The sequence below is a fragment of the Chlorocebus sabaeus genome, chromosome 20 (assembly GCF_047675955.1).
Source record: "Chlorocebus sabaeus isolate Y175 chromosome 20, mChlSab1.0.hap1, whole genome shotgun sequence".
Taxonomy (NCBI): domain Eukaryota; kingdom Metazoa; phylum Chordata; class Mammalia; order Primates; family Cercopithecidae; genus Chlorocebus; species Chlorocebus sabaeus.
The window spans coordinates 22,423,404-22,451,197 of record NC_132923.1 but is presented as its reverse complement, the minus strand read 5'-3'; the positions used below and the strand labels follow the sequence as shown (position 1 = coordinate 22,451,197).

At 47.4% G+C, this 27,794-nt stretch overlaps 1 protein-coding gene across 2 annotated transcripts in view; it reads right to left on the bottom strand.

Annotated features, from left to right (window-relative positions):
- Positions 1 to 5,207, bottom strand: part of SYT6 (synaptotagmin 6) — a 69,072-nt gene extending 63,865 nt beyond the window's left edge. For both annotated transcript variants that reach the window (XR_012089974.1, XM_007977487.3), the window contains exon 1: positions 3,921 to 5,207. Coding sequence is in view for 1 of the 2 variants with exons in the window: in XM_007977487.3 (XP_007975678.1) it covers positions 3,921 to 4,083 (163 nt within the window). In the remaining variant the exon portion in view is untranslated. The remainder of the gene's footprint in view (positions 1 to 3,920) is intronic.
- Positions 5,208 to 27,794: the final 22,587 nt, after the last annotated feature.

Here is a 27,794-nt window from a genome sequence, read left to right as displayed (position 1 = left end):
AAGGCTGGAGTGATGGAGGTTGGGGGCAGACAGTCAGAAATTCTTTTCCCTCTATGCTCCTCTCCCTGTTTGTACCTGCAACTAGTGAGAGGAGGGGTCTGCCTGGGTCCTCGGGGAGCAAGAAAGAGTTCAGTGCTCCTAGAAGAAAGAAGGGAGGGATGAGGTTGTGTCATTATACTTGGAGTGCCCAGATTCGGATGCCCCTATTTATTTCTACTTTCAGAGACTCCTCTGATTTCAGTTCCTAAGTGTGACTCTGTCCTTACAGGCTTCCTTTCCTAAGCAAGACTAGAAAGGATGCCACCTAGTTTAGTCGGGACTTAGTCTTAGCATGCTTTCCCTACTCCAGATAACCCTATACAGACCATAAAGAAACCTGGCTTGATCCAGATGCCTCAATGCCACTCCTCACTATTTGCAGTCACATGTTATATCCCTAACTCTGTGGACAGGGAAGATAAGCTTCAGACAGTTAGAAGAGAACATGTCTTTTGTACAGAGCTTAGAGGGATGACACCTACTGAAACCACCATCCCTACTTGACGTTCTCATCAAAGTCAGAGAGAGAAGAGAACTTCTAGAACTGTAAATCTAAGGGCTCTACAACTCCTAGATACTGGACCCTGCTTCCAGAACTCTAAAGCTCAAAACACACTAATAAGAATATCATCTCCTTGGGTTCTAAAAGATTGTGCATTGTACCTTTCCTCAAAAACGGCAAAATCTGCAGAATTCCATCCTTCCAGTGAGAAGGACAAACATCACATAAATCTCATGGCCACAAGAAAACTGGAGTTAACCACTCCCAGCTGCCAGCCTAAGAAAAGCAGGGAAGCTTGAGGTCTACTGTCAGGTTTCTGCATTTTCTGAAGCACTTCTGGACCTCTGCTTGCTACCTTAAGTACGGAACCCATGCTAACCATACCTAAACCTCTGCAACTTGGCTTATGGAAAAAATTCATTCATTTCCACAAGGCAAATGACACAATGAAAGGTGGAGAACTGTTTGTTAGTTCACTTGGGATGTATTAAGGAGAATAGCAGGGCTGTGGCTCCAGAGTTTTTAAAGAAAAAGGGAAAAATTGCTTTTAGTTGGAACAGTTTGTGTACAGGTGTTTCCAAGTCAGGGTCTGATTAACTGAGACTTCCTGTGCAATTCCTAGCACAGACTCTGGCCTATAGAGGAGTCTCAGCAAATGACAGTGGAGTCTGAATCTCAATTGTCGAATCCCAGGGTGTTACTAGAAATCTGTAAGCTAGAGACTTATAACAGGAGAAAGTCAAGGAAAAACATAAAATGGTAAAGAGAGCTGGGCATGCTCTAGCCACTTGCATTTTTCATAAAACTACAACAAATGAAAAACTCTAGCATTCTGCTGGCTGGAGAATCTGGACCCAGGTAGTGGCTCTGGGATGCAGGGAGCAGGCTGGGAGGTGGAACAGTTGGGGCCTGGTCCTGAACTCCATGGCATCTCCCCAGACCCTCTGGTCACCTAAATTCTCAAGATCCCAAGGCCACTCTCAACCACTATCTTTCTCTTGCTATGATCAAAGGGTCTGCTCCTGCCTCCCCACATCCCTTTCAGCCTCCCAACTTGGACCCTGGGCTTCCCGGGACTTGTGACTCAGCAGCCAAAGTTAAAGTTTTCCTGAGCTAACTCGAACTCATCTTCTGATACAGCCTGCAGGGAAGGCATAGTAATTCATCTGGGCCTGCTGACTCTCACCCCTCAGGCTTTTCTCACCCTCAGCCTGGCCATCCAGGCACCTGTCATTCCAGATGATGGGTATCCCTCTGGAGTCAGAACACCAGTGCCTCCCCCTACCAAGATGTGCTGCATACATACAGCCCTGCCCCACTGCCAGCAACTTCCACCCTCACCCCTGGCATTTCTGCTCTGAACAGACAGGAGAGGCAGCTTCCATCCCAGGTGGAACTCCACAGGTATGTTCTGGCCCTGTAGGCTCTGAGGGTCAGGACCAGCATTAAGGCCCCGCTGGAGATGGATCCTTGGTGGAAAAGATGGAAGGGAGCTGGGGAGTAGGGAGAGGCAGGAAGAGACTCCCTGATAGGGAAAATTCTGTGTCTGGTGGGTATGGGGAAATGGGTGGTGTGGGAGGGGATGGCACCAGAGAACCAGAGTCTTATAATAATAACTTGTTAGGCCTAATGTGTTCTGCGAATCTCCAAGGCAGGGAATCAACTTCCCCAACCTCCATCTCCGTACTACCCTCTAAAAGTTCTTCTTTATGTCTAACCTCAGTCCCTTCTGCTGCAGTGATCAAGCCATTGACTACACATTGCCACAACTAGGGAGAGCAGCGCCTCCTACGACCCTCACGGGGCTCAGGTGGGCTCCAGTCACCCCAAGGCTGGATACAGCCCCCTCACACACCCAAGGCTCCCCTTGGCCTGCTGCCCCCTCCCCTGAACTGTTCCTCACGGGTATCTACCTCTATATACGACCTTTAACCTCAAGTGAAAGGACCCTGGGACCTGCAGCCGCTGGGGAGTTTACCCCACCTGTACCTGCTCCTGGAACCGCCGGTCCCTGGCATCTCGTCCCTGGAGCAGGGCGTGGGGACCAAATTCCCGCCTCTGGCAGCCCCTTTCTTCCCTTCCCGCGCCAGCGATGCGGAGCCACTGGGCAACCCCCGAGTACTCCTAGGCCCAGCCCTACTGGAGTCGGGGTCGGGGAACAAGGAGGAATGGAGCCCGCAGAGCCTCCTGGAACCCCGGCGCCCTGGTCCCTGCAGGATCTCCCCACCCCCACTCCGCATTCTCTCCAGGCCTCTCACCCCCCCAGCCCCTCCCCCAGGGAGGGGACGCGACCCCGTACTCCCTCCCGCCCGGGACCCTCCAGACGTCGGGACAAAGAAACCCCGCGGCAGCCGGCGAGCGTGACTGCAGGGCACTGGTGCAGCAGGTAAATACCCGGGGCCGGCCGCCACGCCGCCGACCCTCCCGCAGCTCCCGCCGCCAGGGCGCGACACGCCATTCCCGCTGTCGCGACTCCCCGGAGACACCGCAGCTGCGCGCCGGGGTCCAGCCCGGCGGGGATCGGGCTCGGGACTCACCCGCTCCGGCGAGCTCGACTCGGCTCGGGCTCCCGCCTCGGCTAGGCGGCCGCCTGGGGCTGCGTCCGGCGCAGGGTCCGCGCGGCTTGGGCAGGAGGCGCCCTCTTGGCAAAGTCGGCGAAAGGCGCCCGCTCAGTCGCGCACCCGCCCCGAGTCCGAGTCCGAGAGGGACGGAGGGAGCGAGTTATAGGGGCGAGGGGGGTGGGGGAAGGACGCCGCAACACCCTCATACCCTCCCCCACCCCGCCCCCCGTCCCCCGCCCCCCAGCGGAGACGCGGAAAACCACTCGCAGCTGGAGAGACACCCGGACACAAAGACCTCGTGCCAGCCGCAGACCCAAGTTTCTCCCGGAGAGACTGGGGGTCCGCCCGCGTTCACCGCAAGAACATGCACACGGACGGACAGACCGACGCACGGACCCCCGGACCTCGACACTTGCTAGGAGGCGAGCTCTCTTCCTTAGCCGGGCGCCCCTCGTCTCCCGCTCTCCATGGACCCCTCTCCTGGCAGATTGCCCGCAGAGCGAGCTTGGAGATGCGAGGGAAACTGAAGCCCCGAGGGTGCCCGGTCCTGGGAGCCTGGCTGTCTGCGGGGTCCCCCGCAGTCCGCAGTAGTAATACGGGAGGGCCAGGGGGGTTCTACCCCCACTCCCGGTCCCCTTCGGGTCTGTCCTGGCTGTACAAGCGATGGGTCGGGGGGCTGGACGAGGCTGGCTCCCAATCCAGAATCCCTAGCTGGAGAGTTCTCTCTAGGTTCTGGGGCTCCTGGGACCGGGACTTTGGGGAAGGGAGACCTCAGGACGGATATCCAGGAAGGGAAGGGGCCCTGGGTCTCCCGTTACCTGCGCCTGCCGCGCTGGGACTCCGTTCTGGGGGCTGCAGCTCGAAGCTCCGACAAGTCTCCACGTCCAGCCCGAGAGGGGGCGGCCGGGCTCGGCACAGCGAGGTGAGGACCGCGAGCGCCTCCTGGCACCGAGGCCCGCCGGCCCCCCACACCCCGCTCATGCCCCAGACACCCAGGCCTGCCGAGCAGCAGCTCGAACCCGCGCCGCGGCCGGACTGGGGCGGGGCACGACGGCCCCAAGAAGACCCTCCCTGTAGCGGCCCCCTGCGGCTCCGCTCTGCTTTTAATCACTTCCCCGCAGGGTCCCCGCCCCTCACGTGGCATCCCGCGGCAGCTGGCAAGTCTGGCGCCTCGCGGCCGCCCCCTCTACACTCAGGGACTGGTCTGAGTCCGGGTAGTAGGGGGTTCGAGGCGGGGAGCCGGGCTGTCCCGAATCTCAGAGGCTGCAAGGCCAGGAAGGAGTCCGGGTTCCCGCTCCGCATTCACTGTCTGGTGTGACCTTGGGCGTCTCTGAGCCTCAATTTTCCTCTCCGTAAAGGTGGTGTAATGATTTTAAGTACTTCACGGGCTCCCTGGGGACAGAAAGATCGTGTTTGTGAAAACACTGGGGAAACTGCCACATGCCGCACGAATGACAGGGAAATAGATAACCCCGTAACAGAAAGAGCGACGGTCAAGCTGGGTCTGGGGGGACCTTGGCAGAGGTTCCTGACGGGAGAAGTTAGACTGGTCCCCGAGTCCCAGCTTCGGAGGTAGAAGACCCCAAGACAGGCGGGCGATGCGAACTGCAAGACTTTCCGAGCTCCGCAATCCTGCGGTCAGCGGTACCCGCATGTTGCTATGGCGACGGGAGGCAGCGGCGGTCTCTCTCCATGGCAACGGGAGGGGAAAGTTTCTGGCGAATGGGAATGGGGGGCCATTTCAAGAGGGCGTAGGGCGCTCAGTTCCGCCGACCCACTTCCCTGCTTCTGTGAAATAGCCCCAGAGATCATGTATCTTTCTGCCAAACATAACAAGAAAGACAGAAAGCTAAACGGGAGGATTGAGGCTAGACTTAAAGCAGAGATCCCCTCAGAAACTGTGGAGTGAGGCCCAGGAACAGATTGGCTGAGGGGCTTCGAGGCTCCTCACTCAGCGCTGGAAGTCTATGAGCCATGGTCAGGGAGGCCGGGGGACCAGCGCCCTGCTGGGGGGCCTATCACGGGAGTCTCTTGATCTCCACCTGTCGGCGGTGGGGCCCCTTCTGTGAGGGGCTCGCCTGAAGCCCCAGACTCCGGTCCATTTGCTCTCCCGGAGCTGGGAAGGAAACTTTAGCTGAAGCCCCTGGAAACCGCTGGGTTGGTGTATGCCCGAGTGGCTGACGAGGGAAGAGGGTCTTGCCTTTTCATTAACACGCTTGTAGGAAGTGACTCGAGCAGTGACTCACGTTCCGGAGGGAGGAGATTCGGAGCCCTAGCTACTGGCGGTCTCCACTGCGCGCCATCTGTGCCAGCCGGCCCTTAGACTTGCTATCCTCTAGCAGCTAGTGCCTTGGGCACCAAGGGCTAAGGCGAGGCCTGTGAGAACCCTGGCCCAGCCAGGCGGCTTTTCCACCTTGAGGCGCTCCCTGGCTCTGTCCACGGTGCTGAAGACCCAGTTGGTGCTACCATAGCGTGGGCCTAGGTTTAGGGGACAAGGGAGAGGCAATTGTGGAAGGTTCGCAGCTTCCACCTTGACCCCTGTGCCTGTGATAGGAGAAGGTTAGGAACTCAGGCAGGGACCAGGCAGACACGACGCAGGCGATACTGTGCAATCCGGGCTGCCTTCCTGCTGGAGGTGTTTGGTTGCTGTTCCAAGAACAAGTGGGACTCTGGCATCCCCATTCGCCTTCCTGATGCTTCTGAAAACCCACCTGAGGAGCCCAGAGGCCCCATTAACTTATTTTCCATCACCCGATGCAGATCTCAGCACCCAGGAGAGCCTCTGGCTACATGCTTATTAGCAGTTCCCCAAGTGGCAGGTTTGTGTTTATGTAAAATACAAATGGAGAACTGCTCTTTGCCCGTGTTTATGGCAACTCTGTCACTCCGCTGCTATTTCTCCCTCCCCCTCGCGAGTTCCTGGGGAAATTCACAGAACAAAGCGCCTTGTTTTGCCTTTGCAGGGAATGAAAAAATACAGGACCGTTCCAAGGGCCCAGACCTGTGATGCAGGGAAATCAATATTTTGCTTATATCGAGTGGGGGAATTTGCATCTAAACCGAAGGTAAAGGAGCTCGTTTGGAGCAGAGCAGGTGGCGGGAGCCGAGAATTAACAGATAATTTCTCATTGTTCCCGGATTCAGCCTTCACACTCGGCAGGCGGTTCTGCAGCGTCTCTGGCGCCCCGGCAGCAGCTCTGGACCTGGCATTTCTCAATCTAACACTGTGAAGGAGCTGCTGCCCTGACAGGGCTGCAGAAACAAGTTAGGGCCCCGGGTCAGTCATTAGCTACTGAAGTTGAAGTGTAGAAGTTAGGGTGTGTGAGAGAGACAAAGAGAAAGAAACAGAGACAGAGATAGAGGCAAGAGACAGATAAAAATGAGAGAGACAGAGGATGAGATAGAGATACAGAGAGACAGTTATAAGAGATAGAGAACAGAGAAACAGACAGAGAGACAGCTGTACAGATAAAGAAACACACATTCAGAAGGAGACATTTAAAAAGTATTTTTAACATTAAAATAAAGCCTCACCCCAGTTGTCCTCTTTAGCCTGCCACCTCCCCCTGCCCCCAGGTCAATTGTTGGTACCATTGTGGTCACATAGCCACAAAGCAGAAAAAATTCTTCATGTAATGATGGAAACTTTTTTGTCTCTCAAACCCCTTTGCCCTGCAAACCCAACCCCAAAACACACTTTTGCTTCTTCCTATATGAAGAGATCAAATTCAGAGTCCCAGGGTCCCACCAAGACCTGGGAGGGAGGATCCGGGGTCCCACTCAAACCCCGAGAGGGAAAGAGGTGGAAAGAAGTAGAATTGTTGCCCTTCAATTCTATCTCGCAGAGAAACCCCATTCATTCTGAGTTTGGGTGTAGGGGTGGGGAGGAGAGAAGCAGGAACAGAGATAGTAAGCATGGAGTGGTGGCAAATAAGTACATTGGACAGGGCCTGGGATGGCTGGGATTCAGGATTGGTGCACCAAAGCAGCCATGAGGCTGTCATATCCTCTATCTGGGGCTTAGTGTGCCTATCTGAAGTTGGATTAGGAGCTCTTTGAGGCTCCCTCCGGCAACAGCACTCTAGGATTTTACATGAGGGAGAAAGGAGGAGGCTGGGGTGAGGGAAGGAGGGAGGCAGCCTTTCCTGGCTCTGAAGCTGAGGGTGGTTTTACAGAGGCCAACTCACTTTCAGCTCCCCCTCCCCCATTCTTCTCATTGCATCTACAGCCATGGATGGAGCATCCTGAGTTTGGGTACACCCCAGGCCAGACTGCTCAGATGCAGGAAAAGGAGCTGGGGTGGATGGGAGGCAGAATAAGAGGAGGTTTGAGACAGAAATCAGAGGGCTCCCACTCCTATGCCCTCCTCTCTTCGGAAATAGCCAATGTGCCCATCCCCCCCAACTTAAGTCTCTGCCCTTGGGCAGGCTCCCACTCTGCTCTGAGCAGGAATGTCTTGTTGAGTTATGTTGCAAATAAAATAAATTAAAACCAAATAATAATTTCTTTCAAAAAATTGAACCTTGGTAGGAAATTGCTAATGCTGTAGGCGGAAAGAATGAGCTCCTTTGACATGAGCCGATGTGTCATATTGTCTTTTCATCTCAATGCAATTTCTAAATAGGGAGCCCTTTCCCCATTCCCTCCTCCCTCCAAGTCCCCAGCAGAAATGTAAAGGGAGCAGTCTGACGATTGAAGCTGGATTGCCTGACGTGCAGGGAGAGACACGGAGGAATAGACACACAAGCACACCTACAGCTTTGCCATGTGGACAGACGCCAAGGAGGCTCTGACCCAACCCTGAGGGCCCCTTGTCTCTTCTCCCCCACCTCCCCCATCCTCTGCTTACTGAGGCTTGTAGCTGCCTTCTGAAGAAGTGTTAATTTACTCAAGGAAACAGGCATCAGTTGAACTTAATCTACTGCCAATGGAGAATCAAGTTGAGGTCCTGTATTTGAGGGTGTAACTTTATATCATTATTTGGAATAAACTGTACTATGGATTCCCTATGGGGTTTCAGCTAGAACAGCTTTATCAGTATTTCCTACAGATTCCACTCTCTCCCCAAGACCCCATACCAAGATAGCAAATCTAGCCAAAGCTGGGTGACTTCTGCAAATCATGCTGTTCCAAGCCATCATCAGAGTTTTCAGGGATTCCTCCTTACCTGAGAAGATGCAGAAGACATTGCAGAGCTCAGGGTCAATGCCTAGGTGCTTTTTGAAAGAGTCCATTCTTGCTTTTATTCCAAGAAATCTGCTTGGCAGTTCAAACATCCTGAACCAGGGTATATTTGCCTCTCTCCCATTCCTCCCCCATTTCAGTGGTCTCATCTCTGTCCTGTGCTCTCTGTTCAAGCACACAATGTTCCACATCAGACTTGGGAAGACTGGACAATGTTTTCTGCATCCAGCCTGGCTTTGTGGACAAAAGCAGGCTGGAGTTTGGGGAAACAGAGACAGGTTGAAGGTCAGAAGGCAGTATCATCCTTCAAACAACTTTAGAGCTAGGCCTAACCATGGTGGGTTGGGGTCTGTCTTCATTATTGAGAAGTGAAGATGATGTCAGAGGGGAAGGGCTAGGAAGGGAGCCAAATAGTCCTCTTCTCACTGACCTTGTACAGAAGAAACAGCACGGGCTTTGGAGTTGGACAGATCTGCGTTCAAATCCTGGGTCTGTTATTTACCAACTGGCTTGCTTTAGGTCCTGTACTTTAGCTCTCTGAACTTCAGCTTCCTCATTTGTAAAATGGGACATATAGGGCCTGCTTCACAGTGTACAAGGAAAGGATTACATGAGTTGGGTTAAATGGCGAAGGTACTGTGACTGATCTGTGGCAAGTGTTAAACAAAAGACGGTTCCTGTCCCCTTCCTTCCTTTTTTCAGAATGTAGAGGAAAATTTAGCAGGTGTACTATTCGGAGGTTAACCTGTATTCTTCCATGGGGCAAGTCTCTGCAAATTTTCCAGAAGGAATTTATCTCATTTAATTCTTACAAAAACACTGAAAGGCAGAATGGGTGGATCCTAATGGTCCATCTAGTAGAGGAGATTAAGTGCCTAGTTCCTAGTCCACAAGCAAGGAGACGGCAGATAACTGGAATTCAGGCCTTCAGACAGCAGATCAGCCCTCCTTCCTTCTTTACCATGCTGCAGAAAGATGGTGGGGATGTGAATACTTTTTCTTATTTTCTTACAAAAGGTTACAATATTTTAAAATTGCCTTTATAATAAATAAAAATTTAGAAATAAATTGCAATGCAGTGAAAGATTTTTTTTCCTGTGCCTCTTTGCAATGCTCTTGGCTCTTTGACCCTAGCCATTTCAGTTGCCTCTTGGACCCAGTTACTGGTCTAGAGGAAAGATGGTGTCATTGATAAAATATGGGGCTGGGGCCAGCCAGCTTCATGGCTCCAGACGTGCTTGGTTGCTTCATTCTTGACAGAGGTAGGACTCTTCAGAGAGCAGCTGGAGGTGTCTCTGTGCCTGGACTGTGTCCTGTGGTCAGAGTCCTGCTTCCAGGAAAGGGCCAAGTCAAGATTCTTGTAAGACCGGGACCTCAAAGACTGGAGGTCTCCCCAAGGAGCCTGGAGAAAGTTTGCAATCTTAGGTCTCTGGCTATTCCACTAATGAAAGGAAACCAGATAAAATGCCAAAACTAATTAAAATGACAAACCCGAAAAGGCCCTGTCAAAACTAGGAAGTCTTAATTCTTGATTTCAACAGAATTCAGGTAGGAAGAATCAACAGAGCATGCTTTGGGTCAGTGGACTGAAGCCCCCTGTGGAACTGAGATGCTGGAGTCCCTGGAGAGAACAAATCTGTTTACCAAATTCCAGCTTCCATCCAATTGGTAGAATAAAAACCCTTTTCTACCCCAGCCCCCACCCTTATATATATTTCTGCTGTTTGCTAGAACTACAGTAAATGGTTTTAATGAGTCAGCCCCCAACCTTTATTAATACTTCTGTACCTTAGTAAAGTGTGGCACAGTTTACACAACAGTCTTACATATGTTATCTCCTTTCACACAACCCCGAGAGTGGACATTATTATTCTCATTTCACCGGTGAGGTCTCAGAGAGGCTAGAAATAACTGGCTCAGGATTCACAGCTAGCAAGTGGCCGAGCCAGAGCTCGAGTTTGTCTTTTCATGTCACTCGTTCACTCATTCAACATTTATTAGGGTCCTACTAAGACCCAGTCTGTGCCAGGCACATGGGATGCAGTCCTGTGCTGTTTCCTGTATACACTGGCCTTCAGCCACACCGCATACAGAGCCCTGAGCATATGGGTTCTGTCCTGAGGGAGTGCACATCACCAGTTGTGTAAAGAGGCTGTGTGTGAAATTGATTGAAAATGAGTTCTTCTACCTCCTTGATACACAGTTGCACAACCCACATGAACTGTGAAATTCTCTTCTGACATGATTCTCTCTTTCACTCTCTCCTTTGCCTCCTGTCAACCCTCTGCTTTCTCCAGGGTTCAGCTCTCAGCTTTTCTTTCTTCTATCTCAGCACCTTCTCTCTGAATGGTCTTATCCACTTATAGGGCTTCAAATACTAAACAATGCCAACATTAATAGTAATGGTAAACATTTACTGAGCACTTACTCTTTTCCAGGCTCCATGTTGCTTGCTTAATATGGATTGCATAATTTAATCCTCACAACAATCTTACTATTGCCTGCAATTTGCAGGTACCAAATGATAGAGCCAGAATTTCAAGCCATGCAGTCTCACTCCAGCGCCCACCCTAAGGATTTCCAATTCTGTATCTCTGACTCATCTATCTTTCCTTGCTTCTCCATGTGCATTTATAAATTCATGTTCTGAACAACTTGACCCTAGACCTTCTGAATCCAATACATAAAAGACAGAAATCATATTTTCCTTTGCAAACCTGCTCTACCTTCTTAAAGAAGGCTATAACCAAACCAAATTAGTGGCTCAAACTAAAAATCTCAGAGCCTTCTTTGATGCTTCCCTCTCCCTTATTCACCTGCATTTGTCCATGACTGAATTCTGTTGTTTCTATTTCTCAAGTGTTTTGAACCCTTGCCCCCTCATCCTTGGATTCACTGTCCTTGCCCTAGCTCCAGCACCCAACATCCTTCTTCCAGATCATGGCAGTTATGTTATGGGATAATATGATTACGTCACCCTCTCCATTAAATCTTTCATAGCACTCTTGGGACCTTTGAGATGAAGTTGAAACCCTCCAGTACAGCAAACAAAGCCCTTCCAGATCTGGCCTTTGTCCACCTAGGTAGCCTTCTCTCTAGACACTCCTGGGTATCCCCTGTGGGCCATCTATGCTGTGGTCACAGAGTGGTAATTCCTGTCCCTTGTCCTCACTGTCCACCCCGCCTTCTGCACTTTTGCTCACTTTGTTCCTGCAGTTCCTCTTATCTTCCATTTTAGAGTCTAGAACTTTGTGACTGCTTGTCCTTCTGCCCCAAACACCTTCCCTCTTTTCCTCATCACCCAGCTTGTTCCTACTGGATGCAGTGGCACATGCAGGATAAGACTGTAGACTTTGAACATTATACTGAATGGGCAAAAGATGGAAGCATTCCTGTTGAGAACCAGAACAAGACAAGGATGCCCATGCACATCATTCTTATTCTACATAGTACTGGAAGTCCTAGCCAGAACAATCAGGCAAGAGAGTGAAATAAAAGGCATCAAAATAAAAAGACGGGAAGTCAAACTATCTCTCTTCACAGACAATATGATACGATACCTAGAAAACCTCATAGTCTCTGCCCAAAGGCACCTAGATCTGATAAACAATTTTAGCAAAGTTTCAAGATACAAAATCAATGTACAAAAATTAGTAGCATGTCTATACACCAATAACATCTAACCAGAGAGTCAAATCAGGAATACAATCACATTCACAAGAGCCAGAAAAATAGTAAAATACCTAGGAATACAGCTAACCAGGGAGGTGAAAGATCTTTACAAGGAGAATTACAAAATACTGCACAAAGAAATCAGAGTTGATACAAACAAATGGAAAAACATTTCATTCTCTTGGATAGGAAGACTTAATATTGTTAAAATGGTCACACTGCCTAAAGCCATTTACAGATTCAATGCTATTCCTATCAAACTACTAATGACATTTCTCACAGAATTAAAAATATATATATAATTCATTTGGAACCAAAAAAAGAGCCTGAGTAGCCAGAGCAATCATAAGCAAAAAGTACAAAGCTGGAGGCATCACACTGCCCAACTTGAAACTATACTACAAGGCCACAGTAACTAAAACAGCATGGTACTGGTATGGAAACAGACACAAAGACCAATGGATCAGGTTAGAGAACCCAGAAATAAAGCTGTACACCTACAACCATCTGATCTTTGACAAAGCCAAGATAAACAAGCAACGGGGAAAGGACTCCCTATTCAATAAATGGTACTGGGATAACTGGCTAGCTGTATGCAGAAGATTGAAACTGGACCCTTCTCTTTCACCATATACAAAAATTAACTCAAGGTAGATTAAAGAGTTAAATATAAAACCTAAAACTGTAAAGACCCAAAAGACAGTCTAGGCAATACCCATTCTAGACATTGGCCCTGGCAAACATTTCATGACAAATACTCCAAAAGCAATCCCAACAAAAAACTTGGCAACTGGGACCCTAATTAAACTAAAGAGCTTCTGCACAGTAAAAGAAACTATCAATAGAATAAACAGACAACCTAGAGAACGGGAGAAAATATTCACAAATTATGCATCTGACTATACTGACAAAGGTCTAGTATCCAGAATTTATAAGGAACTCAAATGAATCAACAAGCAAAAAACAACCTCATTAAAAAATGGGCAAAGAATATGAACAGACACTTCTCAAAAGACATACAGGTGGCCAACAAACATATGAAAAAAAAGTACTCAGTATTACTAATCATTAGGGAAATGCAAATAAAAACCACAATGAGATACCATCTCATGAGAGTCAGAATGGCTAGCTATCATTAAAAAGTCAAAAAATAACAGGTTCTGGTGAGGTTGCAGAAAAAAGGGAACATTTATACACTGCTGGTTGGACTTTAAATTACTTTAGCCACTGTGGAAAGCAGTCAGGAGATTTCTCAAAGAACTTAAAATAGAACTGCCATTTGACCCAGCAATTCCATTACTGAGTATATACCCAAAGAAATATAAATTGTTGTACCATAAAGACACATGCATATGTATGCACTATCCACAATAGCAAAGACATGGAATCGACCTAGATACCCATCAATAGTGGACTGGATAAAGAAAATATGGAACATGCATACCATGGAATACTACACAGCTGTACAAAATGAGATCATGGCCTTTGCAGCAACTTGGATGGAACTGGAGGCCATAATCCTAAGGGAATTAACACAGGAACAGAAAACCAAATACCATGTGTTCTCACTTATAAGTGGAAGCTGAACATTGAGTACACATGGACACAAAGAAGGGAGCAATAGACACTGGGGTCTATTTGAGGGTAAAGAGTGGGAGGAGGGTGACAATTGAAAAACAACCCATCGGGTATTATGCCGATTAACTGGGTGATAAAATCATCTGTACACCAAACTCTTGAGACACTCAATTTACCCATGCAACAAACCTGCACATGTTCACCTTGAACCTAAAACAAAAGTTGGAGGAAAAAAAAATGTATAGGCTTTGCAGCTAGATTGCTTGGTACAAATATTGGATCTGCCATCCAATTGAATGAATGACATAGTAGCTGTGTGACCTTGGGCAAGTTACTAAACCTCTCTGTGCCTCTGTTTTCTTGTCCATAAAATGGAGATGATAATAGTAGTACCTCTCTCATTAGTTTACTAGGAGGTTTAAATGAGTTGATATGAACGAAGCACTCAGAATATCCCATTCTCTGACTTCCAGAGCTCACTCAGATATTCCCTTTCTTGACAGCCCATGGCACCCAATGCTTTTCTTTGTCACAGAGTTTAACAAACTATCCTGTTGACTATTACTAGGCCATGAGCTGCTGAGCTGCGTATGTCTCTCATTGATCTTTATACCCACAGGGCCTCACACCTGATCCACACACAGCAAATATCTGTCACTTTGAAGAAGGCTGAATGTGTGAGTGTAATGCAACACAAAGTGAGTGTGTGAGTGCAGGAGGAATCCCAGAGGACAGTTCCACAGGCCAAGTCAGGGAAGGCTTCTTGGAAGAGTAGAGTTGTGATTAGAGTAGTTTGTCTGGAACTGGAAGGAATGGGGGAGCACATTCATTCCAGGCTGCAGGACACCTGTGACACAGGGAGCTCAGGCAAAAATAAGCATTTCACAGGAAGGAGTGAGTCAAGGACAAGGGGCGAGAGAGGACCCTGGACCCTCAGGAATCCCAGTTCACTGCTCTGATGCTCATCTTACTCAGCTGGGTTGTTATCAAGAGCTGGGCTTGTTCCGGCATCAGAGGCCAAGGCAGAGGGAGGCCCAACCCTAGCCTTCAAGGAGATTCCAGTGAAGCCACAGGAAGCTGGGAGGCACCCAGTCAATACTCCTCTGCAAACACTCCAGAGTTAGGGTCATGAAAATTTTCTTTTTTCGAAGAAATTGCTTACCAAAGGGTTGATTGAGGAGAAAAATAAATTCAAAAATAATTTTTTAAAAGAAATTGCTCATTTTTCTCATGTCAAGCCTTCGCTGTGAAGCACGCATGTGTCTGCTGGGGCAGCTGACTGTTTTCCAGGATAAATTTCTGATAATAACACCAAGTCATTACTGCACAATTAGTGCTGCTAATGAGGAATGCAAAGTTTGCTTCCCACTCCTTCCCCCGCCCTTTCTACCTCTCTGCTCTTTTCTCCCCGATTCACACACATTCTTCTCACACCCCTCCCTCTCAACCACAGAGCTGGTAGTGGGAGACGGGAGGGCCCCAGCTGAAGCTGTCAGACATTGGATTTTGACTCTCAAGCCTCCCAAATTAGCAAAGTGTCCAGGTAGCTGGGAGAGGGCAGAGAACCAAGGGGTGCCCATGAAGAGGACGGAGAGGCTGGCCTTGACCTGGGCACCAGAAAGTTAACAAGGGGCTGGGAGCAGTTGCTCCTGCCTGTAATCCCAGCGCTTTCAGAGGCTAAGACAGGAGGATCACCCGAGGTCAGGAGTTCAAGGTTGCAATCAGCTATGATCACACCACTGTACTCTAGCCTGAGTGACAGAGCAAGACCTGTCTCTAAAAAATAAGAAGAAAAAAGTTAAATAAGGGTGGCAGCAGTAGCCTGGGGAGGTGGGGGACGGCAACTGACCCTTCAGGGTATGCGGCAGTGATCTGTCACCCTACAGACTTTGTCTAATGCCCTGGTAATAGTGGAATTTTCTCCAGCAGTGGGGAGACAGCCCAGTGCCAGGGCTAGGTAACAGAGCTGTGGGTGGGTGATACTGTGTTTGTTTAGGTTGCTGGTGGGAACAGCAGCTAAGCTTGATGGGAACATATTTTGTTTCATTCTGAGTAATTATTTTCCCTACACACACACTCTTAGACACACATACATAGACCATATTCAGACACACACGCCCAGGGGGATTTTTCAGCCTTGCTCCTGGAAGCACCTGACAGGTTCTCTGACAGGCTCTCCTCCCAGGTGGCTGTTGAGCTTTTGGGAAACCTCAGTAGCCTTTGTAAGATGGAGAGTTTAAAACTGCCAAGAAGATTTTGTAGGGGAGGCCGGGAACTCACTGAGGCCTCTGTTCCTGAGTAGGCATTTCCATGGTAGGCTGTAGAGTCGCCCACAGACCTGGTGAGCAGAAGTCAGCTGTGGCCGATGGAGCCCAGCCTTCCCTGCCTGGGGAAGAGGGTGGGCAGAAGAGGCCCATGAGGGAAGCAGGACAAGGAAGGAGGGGCAATAGTGAAGTCTGTGGCTTCAGGAGGAGGGTTCAGGGGTAGGAAGTTGCTGAAGCCAGGCTTGGATGCAGAGGATGCTTGCAAGGAGAACAGGCGTGGGGATGACCGTAGGGTCCCAGCTCCACGGTTCAGGGAAGCCATGGACAGCACAGAGCACGAATGCCTCGGCCCCAGTAGGGAGTGGATTGGATGGCCTGGCTTGCCTGTCATCCAGTTCTTTATGATTCTTGCACATGAAAATTGACAAAAACCAATCACTTTCCTCACAGCTGTGCTAACCTAGGGTGGGGACGGTAGGGAGGACGGCAAAGGCTTTTTACTATTCATTGGATTAAACTGTTAGAGACAAACAGCACAACAAATGGAAGTCCACTGTTGTCTCTGAAAGCCATTCTAATTGTTAACTGAGCTGGTGAGTGAGATGTCCTGGGAGGCTCACGGTGGCTTCACTCTGCCTTCGAGTTTGTGAGCAGAACTTTGGTAATGCTTTCCTCTGTCACCCTCAGGCAGACAAGAAAGTACCTTGGTGAGCCTCCCTCAATTCTGAAGAGCCTCTCATTCCCCCACAGGCTAGGCCCAGAGACACCAACACTAAGCCTTGCCTTGTTTTTAGCATCTCCTTTGGGAGGAGGGTCCCATCTTCCTAATCCGGGTTAGATGCCCCCTGAGCCCTCCATTTCTGCTGTTGTCACTGCCCTCAGACTTTATGGTAATTGCTAATTTACTTATCCATCTCCTAGACAGATATATCAGGGACTAGACCACAAGTTCTGTCTCTGTTTTGTTCACTTTGGTGTTCCCAGCCCTTGCTATGTTGTCTGTTACCTAGTAGGTGCTCAAGAACGTTTAACTCGGTGAATTAGCTGAGATAGGAGTTTCAAAGTTTAGGAGTCGGGGAGTCATTTTTAGGTAGATCAATTCCTGCTTGCCAGGGAGAGGAGGGAAAACCACAAAGTGTCTAAAAGCAAAGAGAAGGTTTGCTGACCACAGAGGAGGAGAGGGGCATGTCTCCCTTCTCACCTGGAATTCCTAAAACCTGAACCGCAGGGCTAGAACAACTGCTGAAAAGATCTACCAGGTAAAGCTTCAAGATCTTCCCATAGAGCTCAATCTCCTGGACCAGGGGTCACCCTTCTGGGAGGCCTTGCTTTCCTTTCTCTGACCTCTTGCTCTCCTTTCTCTGACCTCCGCGGTGCTGGTACTCGGCACCTCCAGAGAACCTCCCGGCACGTGCTGCCTCATTGACTCCATGCTCTGGAAACCTTCTTCCTTGAACCAGGGGCCTCACTCCCTCCCCTTCACCGGGGAGCAGCTGACTACTCCTGCTGCCTCCTTCATGTTCTTCCAGGGCATTGCTCCCTCTCTTGCTGCTCCCACCCAAGTGAAGACAAAGTCCCCTTCCTCGTTTCTCCTCAGCATGCCACGGCAGGTTGGCAATTGAAAAAGAACCTTAAGAATGACTGAGGAAGGAATTACCATTCGTATAAATAGTTTTTGGATATCCAAGAGTCATCACACTCTAGACAGAAAGAGCAGGTGCCGCATCGCAGGCATCTTGCCTGGGTGCTGGCCCGGTCGGGCGGGGGCTGGGGCTGGTTCTCAGAGGTCCCCAACTGAGCAGCAGGAACGAGGCATCCTGACATTTACCACAAGCTCTGCAGCAGCCGCCAAGAGGTCACTTGTGCAATACCAGAGAAACAAAAGCTAAAGGCCACCCGCACCAGAGACAGGAGCTGAGGTTCCACCTGCCGACCCAGAATGTCAGGGACAGCTAGGGGTGGGGTCAACACAAAGCTGGTCAGGTCCCAGGGCAAACACCACAGACACTTGCGGATATTCAGAGCTTACCTTTAGGGGGATGTTTCTGGTGTACTCTGTGGCTGAGTGGCTTGAGCAAGAGTAAAGGATTTGGGGGCAACGCAGAGAGAGCTTCCCTTCTTTCTAGGCACAGCTAGTCTTTAAACTTAAGAGAAGACCACAGTCAACTGTCACTCAGAGAGTTGGATGACCCTCATTTTTAGCCTGACACAATTCCAATTGGCGAGACACAGAGGAGGTTAAAAGCATGGGTCTTGGAGTTAAAAAAAGGTGGACGTAAATCGTGGCTGTGTGATTTATTCTCCCTCTGTATATAATATTTCCAAACCTCCATTTCGTCAACAGTAAAATGGGGATAATACAAGCACCTATTAGGATTGCCAGGAGAATTGAATGTGATGGTACTTGTAAAGGGCCTAACATACAGTAAATGCTCAATAACTGATAGCTCTGTGATTATTATTTGAACTTGATAAGTCCTTACTGAGTGGCCTCTAATCTAAAAGTATGACCTTGATAAAATCCCCTGTTAAGGGTCACCAATTGAATGCCTTAACCACAAGAGAACAGAAATTGCCCTCAGCTCCAGAGAGCAGTCTGCCGCCAGGTAAGGTAAACAGGTGTTGTTGTGACCTAGAAACCTTCAGATGGTCCCCTTCTCTTTGAAGATGAGGTGGGCTCTAGTGGGCGGTTTAACCATCTAGTGATGGTTAAACTGAGCCCTTGGGACATAAATTATGAATCAGTGACCTTTCCTTAGTTTAATTACTCCCACTGCTGGGTGGTCTGTGCTCTGGCACTAGCACCAGTGGGGGGCAAATTCTGCTCACAGCCAGCAAAGCCCAGGGCCTGGTGCTTTTGCTTTCATCGCCCCTGGTTCGTGTGGCTATTTCTGTGGCAGGAAAATTTTCTCACTGTGATGAAGGTCATGCTCTAGTCTAGGGGCAGGCCCACTTTGGGCTCCCCTAATCCCTTTGACCTTTGTAGAACCACCTTATTATTCTTCTAAGCTTATTGACATCATCCAGCTTTTTTTCCTGTTTTTTGTTTTTAAAGCTGAAGCCACCTGTATTAATAAAGCTGTCACACTAGTAGATCTGTGGGTTCTAATTGAACTGATACACAGAAACAATCACTTCAGACTAAAAGAACACAGGGCGCTCCATGAGGGGGTGAGCCTCTGAGGCCTGAGAGGCTGCTGTTTGTTTACAGCCTCAAGATGGGAGAGACCAAGACGTTGACTTTTTTTTAAATAAAATATTTTCAAATATGCACAGAGAGAATAATAAAATGAAATCCCACATACCTGTCACTTAGATTCAAAAACTGTCAACATTATCCCAATCTTGTTTCAAGTCTTTCTCACCTCTTTATTTTCCTAAAGTATTTTAAAACAAATTCCAGACATTATATCATTTCACTTGTCTATTCTGCTGCACATACTTCTGATAAAAACTGTAAATCTGTATGACTCTAAATACACATGGCCTTACCTATATACAAGTACTCATCACCCCTGACAAAACCAACAAAACAATAATTCTCTGATATTACCCTGTCCACACTGAAACTGTGCAGTTATTTGAGAATGTCTTTTTATAGTTGGTGCATTTTTTATTAGGATCCAAAGTGGTTAGTTTTTAATAGCGGTTTCTGACTTCCGCTCTCCAAAGTTGATAACAGAAAGGGATAACCCAGACAGCAGCCAGGCATGGGCAGTCATTAGAGTGGGGTTGCGGATATGAGGGAAAAACCAACATTTTCCCAAGATAGGGCCTGGGCCCCAGAAAATTCTGTTTTAAGCTCGGGCTTCTTGGAGATGTGGCCTGGAGTCTTGGGTACAGAGATATCCCTTTGGGATATTATAACAGCCATCCTATGGGATAGACCTCTCATGATCACTACCAAACTGGCTTGGGTCTCTGCCAACGCCTTTCTGTTGCCCCTGTCTCAGTAGCTGTGGCTATCTGTTCCTTACGGATTGACTAAATGCTTATTAGGCACCTGTTCTGTGCTGAGAGTTGAGGGAGCCAGCAATGAACAGACAGGTCAGATGCTACAAGTTTCCTGTCTGGTACCGTGATAGTCCAGAGACAGTGTCTGAAACCCATGTCAAGTGTGTGCAAAGAGCTGCAAGAGCTGGAGGAAGAACCCACGAATATGCTGAGAATCAAGGAAGGCTTCAGGAAAGGTGACATTTTGAACTGATTCTGGGGGTGTTGAGGTTGCCGAGGGGGCCAATGAGTCACATCTCCCGAATCTAAAGCAGAAACAGACACAGAAATAAAAATGAGATAAAACATCTGCTAAATTGGGGAAAACAACTTGGATCCGAGGCCCAAAAGAGCTCCCTGCTTCTCATCAGTCAGGGGTGATTTTAAATTACAAGCCATGGGAGAAGGGATGTGGATGCAGCCAAAACGATGGAACTTTATTTATTTATTCATTTATTTATTTATTTTGAGACAGATTCTCGCTCTGTCACCCACAGTGGAGTGCAGTGGTGCGATCTCAGTTCACTGCAACCTCTGCCTCGCAGGTTCAATGAATTCTCCTGCTTCAGCCTCCCGAGTAGTTGGGATTACAGATGCATGCCACCACGCCCAGCTAATTTTTATATTTTTAGTAGAGATGGGGTTTCGCCATGTTGGCCAGGCTGGTCTCAAACTCCTGACCTCAGGTGATCTGCCTGCCTCTGTCTCCCAAAGTGCTGAGATTACGTGTATGAGCCAATGCGCCTGGTCCACAAGAAACGTTAAATAAATACCACACCATTTGTAAAATGTGATGTGAACAGGTCAAATCTTCACTAGTGTGGACGCTGGAGATTGATGCGAAGTAGACCAGGAGAATCTGTGGGTCTGTTCAGGGAGGCCTCATGGATGTAGAGAAGAAGGCTTCCTGTTCAGTCTGTGGCCTCCCATGTCCTTGCTCAAGGTGTTTTCCTGGCCTGGGTACCCTGCTCAAATCTCTTCAGCCAAATCATGTCCTTCGCATGCTCTTCTTCAGGAAGTCTTCTCTTTCATTACCTCTTGTTCTCCAATGTCAACCTTTGCAGACCTGCTATCCACACCACTCTCAAAGTCTACCCCCTGACCACACACTTGATCTCCTGGCATTGAGCCCCTAGCCTTTCATACAGACCCTTTCACAAGACATAAATTCTTGTTGCTAATGTTAAGTCATCTCTCGTGAACTTCTGGATGGCTGTCCCTGCCCTGGGATTTCTTTTGTATCCCCACAGTGCTTTGCAAAGGTGTTTACCCTTGGCCAGAGCCTGTCTCATTAATTCATTCATTCATCTAATAACTAAATCACCAACTAAGCACAGGAGATATAGCACTGAGCAAAAACAGACTCCCTGTCCTCATGAAGCTTATAAACCAATGAGAGAGGTGGATAATGAACAAATACACAAGTGTATAATATGATGTCAGTGTATTAGTTCATTTTCACACTGCTATAAAGATATTACCCAAGAATGGGTAATTGATAAACAAAGGAGGTTTAATTGACTCACAGTTCCACATGGCTTTAGAGGCCTCAGCAAACTTACAATCACAGCGGAAGGGGAAGCAGGCACCTTCTCCACAACGTGGCGAGAGAGGGTGAATGTGTGAAGGAGGAACTGTCAATCCCTTGTAAAACCATCAGATCTCGTGAGAACCACTCACTATCACAAGAACAGCATGGGAGAAATTGCCCCCCCATGATCCAATCACCACTCTCCCTCAACACATGGGGATTACAGGTTCCTCCCTTGACACGTAGGGATTACAATTCAAGATGAGATTTGGGTGGGGACACGGAGCCAAACCATATCAGTCAGGTAGCAATAACTGTCAACAACAACAAAAACATAAGCAGAGGAAAGAAAAGAGAAAGTAACAGGTGATGCCCTTATTGGTGTCATTGGTAACACTCCCTGAGATCGAGACAGGGCAAAATTTTTGGCCCTTGACCAGAATAAAGTGAAGGAGTGAGACATTTGAATATCTAGAGGAAGTGAATTCTAGATAGAGAGAAGAACAAATGCAAAGGCTATGAGATGAGAATGTGCTTAAAATGTGCAAGGAGATTCTGAACGACCAATGTGGCTTGAGCCAAGTGACAGAAAGGAAAGGGGTAGAAGGCAAAGTCAGAGAGGTTATGTAGGCTGTGTTGTCCAGTGTGGGAGTTGCCACATGTGACTATTTAAGTTTAAATTAATTAGAATGGGATACAATTTGAAATTTAATTTCTCAGTTGGTGTAGCCTCCTTTCAAGTGCTCATAGCCACACATGGCCAGTGGCTACCATATTGGACAGCACAGATATTGGATGCCACTGCAGAAAGCTCTACCGGACAGAGTTGGTATAGAGCCTTGTAGACCTCAGTGAGGACTTAGGATTTTATTCTAAGCATGATGGAAAACTCTGGGAGGGGTCTGATTTACATTTTAAAGGATCATTCTGGCTGCGTGGAGAATACTTTTTAGGGGGTCAAGGGTGGAAGCGAAGAAACCAACTAGGAGACTGCCACAATAATCCAAGACAGATGATAGTGGCCAGGATCAGATGGTGGTGGTAGAGGTGGTGAGATTTAGTGGATTTGAGGGTATATTTTAAAGACAGAACTGAAAAGAATTTGCCAATAGGTCAGATGTGGGGTTTATGTGAGACAGAGGAATCAACAATGACTCACAGGTTTTTGATCTGAGAAACTGGATGAATTGTGTGGCACCAATCACTGAGCTAGAGATTGCTGGGGAAGAGAGGTTTTGGTGGGAGTGAGGATGGCATGGAAATCATGCATTCAGTTTGTGTGTGTCAAGTGTGAGATGTCTGTTCGACATCCATACAGAGATACAAGTTATATTCAAGTTTGGAATTCAGGGGAGAGATCAGGGCTGAAGCTAAAAATCTGGGAGGTGATCTTTAAATCTGTAAGACTGAATGAGGTCATCCAGGACGCTATGGTCTGAATGTTTATGTCTCCTCCCACCACGCACCAAATTCATGTGTTGAAATCCTAACCCCAAGGTGAGGAGGTGGGGCCTTTGAGAGGTGATGAGGTCATAAGGGCTTCAGTTTCATGAATGGAATTAGTGCCCTTATAGAAAATGTCCCTTATAGAAAAGGTCCCCCTTTTTATCATATTAGGATGTAGCAAGAAGGTGCCAGCTAAGAGAAATCAGCCCTCATCCAGCACGGAATCTGCCAGCCCATGATCTTGGACTTCCCAGCCTTTAGAACTATGAGAAAAAAATTATTATTGATTATAAGCTATCTAGTTAATGATGTTCTGTTATAGTAGCTCAAAAAGACTAAGACACACACACACACACACACAGACACAGAAAGAGAAAGAGAAGAGAGAAGAAAAAGTCTATAAACTGAGCCTGGCAGCGGCACCATTTAGATGCTGGAGAAGAGGATCTACAAAATAACTATGAAGGAGCAGCCCATTAGGTGGGAGAGCAGGAGAGTGTGGTGTCTGGTAGCCAAGTGGAATGATTGTTGCAAGAAGGACCAGCCACACCCAAAGCAGCTAAGAGGTTTAGTAACAGGGGACCTGAGAGCTAACAACTGAATATGGCAACATAGAGATCATGGGGAACCTTGACGGTGACTCTATCCACAGAGAGATGGGGAGAAAAATGTGACTAGAGAGCATGCAAGAGGGAACGGTAGGCGAGGTTGTAGAGATAGCAAGTATAAGGTCAAGTTTTTCAAGGAGTTTTGCTATAAAGGGGCAGCTCTCAGTGCTGCCAGGCAGTTACTGGAGAGAACTATGGGGTCTAGGGATAACTTTGTTTTTAATATGGCAGATGATACAGCATGTTTGCATGCTGATAAGGATGATCCAACAGGAAGGGCAAAGTAATGAGGCGAAAGAAAGAGGAGTTAGTTCAGGATTGCTGGCCTTGAATAGGAGAGGGGAGAGATCCGTTGCCCAGGTGAAGGATTTGGCCTTTGATGGAGACATGGGCACTTTGTTCCTTGCAACGAGAGGAAGGCAGCCTGTGTGGATTCAGTGTATCAGCAGGTTGATGGATATGGCAGTGGGAGTTTCTATTTTCTCAGTGAAATAATATGCTAGACCATCAGCTGAGAGTGAGGAGAGCATCACAGGTACAGGGGGTTTAAGGAGAGAGGAGAAAGTAAGCGATAGTCCTCTTGGAGAGCAGGAGAGTGAATTAACTGGGTGAATGTAGGAGCACTGCCCGACAGCACCAAGGGCTCACTTGAGGTTTGTGGTCATGAATTTAAAATGAGACAAATCAATGTGGGTGTGTATTTTTTCCAGCCATGATTGTAGGTGAAGAGCAGGCAGAGAAAGTTATAGAGTTACAGGATTGGAATTTTGCCAAGAATGAGACAGGGGCAACAGAGTTGATGATAATGATACAGGGCAGCGATTATATTAATGGATGTGGGAGCCTATGCTGGGTAAAGAGGGAGGTGGGCATGAGCAGAGGAATGGAGAGTGAATGGGTAACAGTGAGTGGCTTGGAGGTGCTGATTATAGGCATAATGACACCATAGGCAATGCTGAATAGGAGCCAACAGCTAAGGAGGAGAGGACAGGACTGGACAATGAGCAGGCCAAGGGACTGAAAGGCCAGGGATGTTTAGATGACCAACGAAGTCACCAAGATCCATGACAGGTAAACCAGGTGATGAAATAATCGGCGAGTGGGGGAGTGTCTGGGAGGATTGTAGATAATCGCAAAAAGGGAGGACACCAGGTGTCTAATTTGATAGCCTGTGCTTCAAAGCAGTTGAACAATTCTTACAGGGCAGGAGGAGAAAAATAGGCTGAGAGTGGCAAAGAGGCATGAAGGCACTGACCCTAGCTCCAGGTCCAGGGAGAGGTAAGTAGTGTGTGATTCCTAGTGCTGGGATTGAGTTATGAACTGGACAGACAAGGACCCTGATTTTATGGAGATTACATTTCAATTAAGGAAGTAAATAAATAAGTACACAAGATAGTATCAGATAATGAAAAGTATTATGAAGAAAATGAAAAAGTGATGTTCTTGATGGTATCTGGCCATGAGAGTGGGGGTGGGCTGCTTTCGTTCAGGTGGTCTGAACAAGATGGCCGTGGGAGTCAGAAGTCCCAGGCAGAGGGAAAATGAAGTACAAAGGAAGTTCAAAAGCGAGAACAGGATTCCTCTAGGCTTAAGGGACAGCGCTCCGAGTCTGAAAGAGAAATTCGCTCAACAAAGCCTCCAAGAAACTAGGATCTGAACTAGACTTGTTAGTCAACAATGCCTAAGAAGGCATGGGAAATGAAAATAACATTCTAGATGAACCCCTTTGTGTGGCTTAGAAAAGTTACAGTATTCCCAATGCCTGCTTTCTATAAAGTGCTACAATACTTTTTGCCCTTAACCAAATTATTCTTCCTTTGTCTCAAATCGAAGAACATTTTTATTCTGTTTGCAATGTTGGCTGAACATTAAAATTGCATCATTGGTTTCCTCTCTCACTTGTTCTCGTTTTTTGTTTTATTGTTATTCAGTGCAAAACAAAAAGCTGTGATCGGAAAAAGACAATAGAGGGATGGCTGGAGGAAGCTTGTCAAAATAACCTCCTGTTTAGTAGTTTTGCTTCTGTTCATGCCTGACTTTCATATGCATAAAAGGGCCAGAAATTGATCACAAATGGCAGAAAATTGCATTCCATTAATTTCAGAGCCTTTGACTCCGACGGCTCAATCTTCAAGACCAGTTGCTTCTGGGATGTTCAAGAAAACAAAGAGTAAAAGCTATTTTGCGTATCTGTTTTATATTTTAGAAGAATATATTTCACTACATTATCCAGAGGGATTTTGCTCAGAATCTCATCAGTGTGTTTCGAGTCCGCTTGCCACAGAAGCCCTTGATTTCAGCTTGGAGACAAAAGGGTAGAAACTATGGGTGAGGTTGGTGAAAGGGGATCTCTTATAGGACCAAATTAATAAATGCGAACTGCCTTTCAAAATGAACTGAATTACTTGAAAAGCAGAAACCGAAATGAAAACTCAAAACCTTAGAATTGTTACCCACACTGTATCCCTGATATCTATTCATTTAGCCTTTGCTTGAATTTCCCTAGTGACAAGGAACTCACTACTTCCTAAGATACACAATTCCATTTTAAAGCAGTCTAGCTGGAAGAAATTTCCTTCTCTGTAAGAGTAGAAATTAACTCCTGGAAACATTCATCTATTGATCCCAGTTCTACCCTCCAGAGACTCCTGCACACAATTCTTAATGTATCACAAGACAATGTTCCTGTCTGCCTTGGGTTCAACATCCCTGATTGCTTCTTTGGAATTGTTGCATTCAAATTTCTCTTTTCCAGCCAAATCGCCTTCTAAAATCCAAAATGTTCGTACTTCAAGGCTGTTACTCAAATTCAGACATACTTTTATCTCATTGTGTTTAGGAAACATTGAGCAGAGTGACACATAATCTGCAGAGGCTAAGGGATTGGGAGTGACTGTCTACCACCCAGTCTCTCTAGCAGATGGTTGATGCTGCCCTGCAAAACGAGAATTTACTCCCATCCCTTTTCTTCCACCAGGGCCAAGGCCAAACATTACACATGCATATGAATTTCTTATGCTTTGGGGATCATGAATCATTTTGAAAAGCTGATAAAAGCTATGGGTGCCCTCGTCAGAAATATGAACATGCACATAAAATATTGTATTCGATTTCATTAAATTTAGACATCCCACTCTGAATCCCATTCATGAGCTGCACTCCCCTTCCACAGAGTGCAAGGGATCCACATTAAGAATCCCTGCTATAAACAAAGCCTACATAGCCCAGCACTATGTCCTCCATGGTATTTCAAAGGGTTTTTCGATTGAGGGCTTAAAATGACTCACTCAATTCACCCATCCTTTCAATCAAATATACAAGGTATGTGTTATACAGCTCACACACCAAGGGTATGGCACTGAACAAGACACAGCCTCCATTCTCAGGGAGCTCAGGGCCTAGGGCAGACAGCAGGAGCAACTATGCTTACCCAAACACTCTTACCATGACAGTGTTATAATAGGGTTAAGGACACAGTATGTGCGGGAATGAGACACCTAACTCAGCCTTGGGGGTTTCTGGGAGGACTTTTCAGAGGAGGTTGCTAAGCCCTGAAAAAGTTTCATATTAGATTTTAAAAATATTTAAAAATACCAGATGTTGTACTAATTCAGTAGGCCAAATTGGGTGCATTCTCAGCACAGCACATCTCCTCACAGCAAAGACTTCCTTGTTTGTCTGCTGCAGAGGCTGCTACCCTGTAGCCTCGCTGTAAATACTCCAAGAACTCACCTCTCCTTGCCTATCCTGCTGTCTCCTCCCTGGGACACATGGCAGTGATTTCCCACAGCTGCTGATCCTTCCAAACTGTACTGGCCCCCAGGCAGGTAAAATTGGGACACAGCTCCTGCTGCTAATGAAGAGATGATGTTCCTCTAATGAAAACAGGACATGGTGCTGGGAGCCCACTAAGGATGAATAATTACACCCTAATTAAACACTGCCTTTTGTTTTCCGCTCATTTATTCAGTATTAGATGTGAATGAGGTTTGCATCAGGCAAAAGTCAGCTCTGACACATTCGTATGGAGTCACGGAGAAATCATGTCTCTCATTGTGCTTATTATACCACTTGGTGTTCCTTTAAAAAATCAAAATGTATATATAACCTTGGTAGGTGGAAAATGTTCTCTAACTCTGGATTCTCTTCAGATGCATGATCAGCACTGGGAAGTTTTTCTGAATGAGCCTTGCTTTCAGGTTCTTGTTTTCCAGGTTCTCCTTGGCATAATCCTTCAATGCGATAATGACCAGCTTTATTTACTCTTCCCGCTCACTACAGCTAGAATGGCAAGGATGAGAAAAGACCTCTTTAGTTTGGTTCTTGGCATAAGGTTAGCGAGGATGTTGACATTTCCTAGCACAGAATAGGGCTGACCTGGGAGAGTTAGGCAATTTTTTAAACCCTTGTAGATTA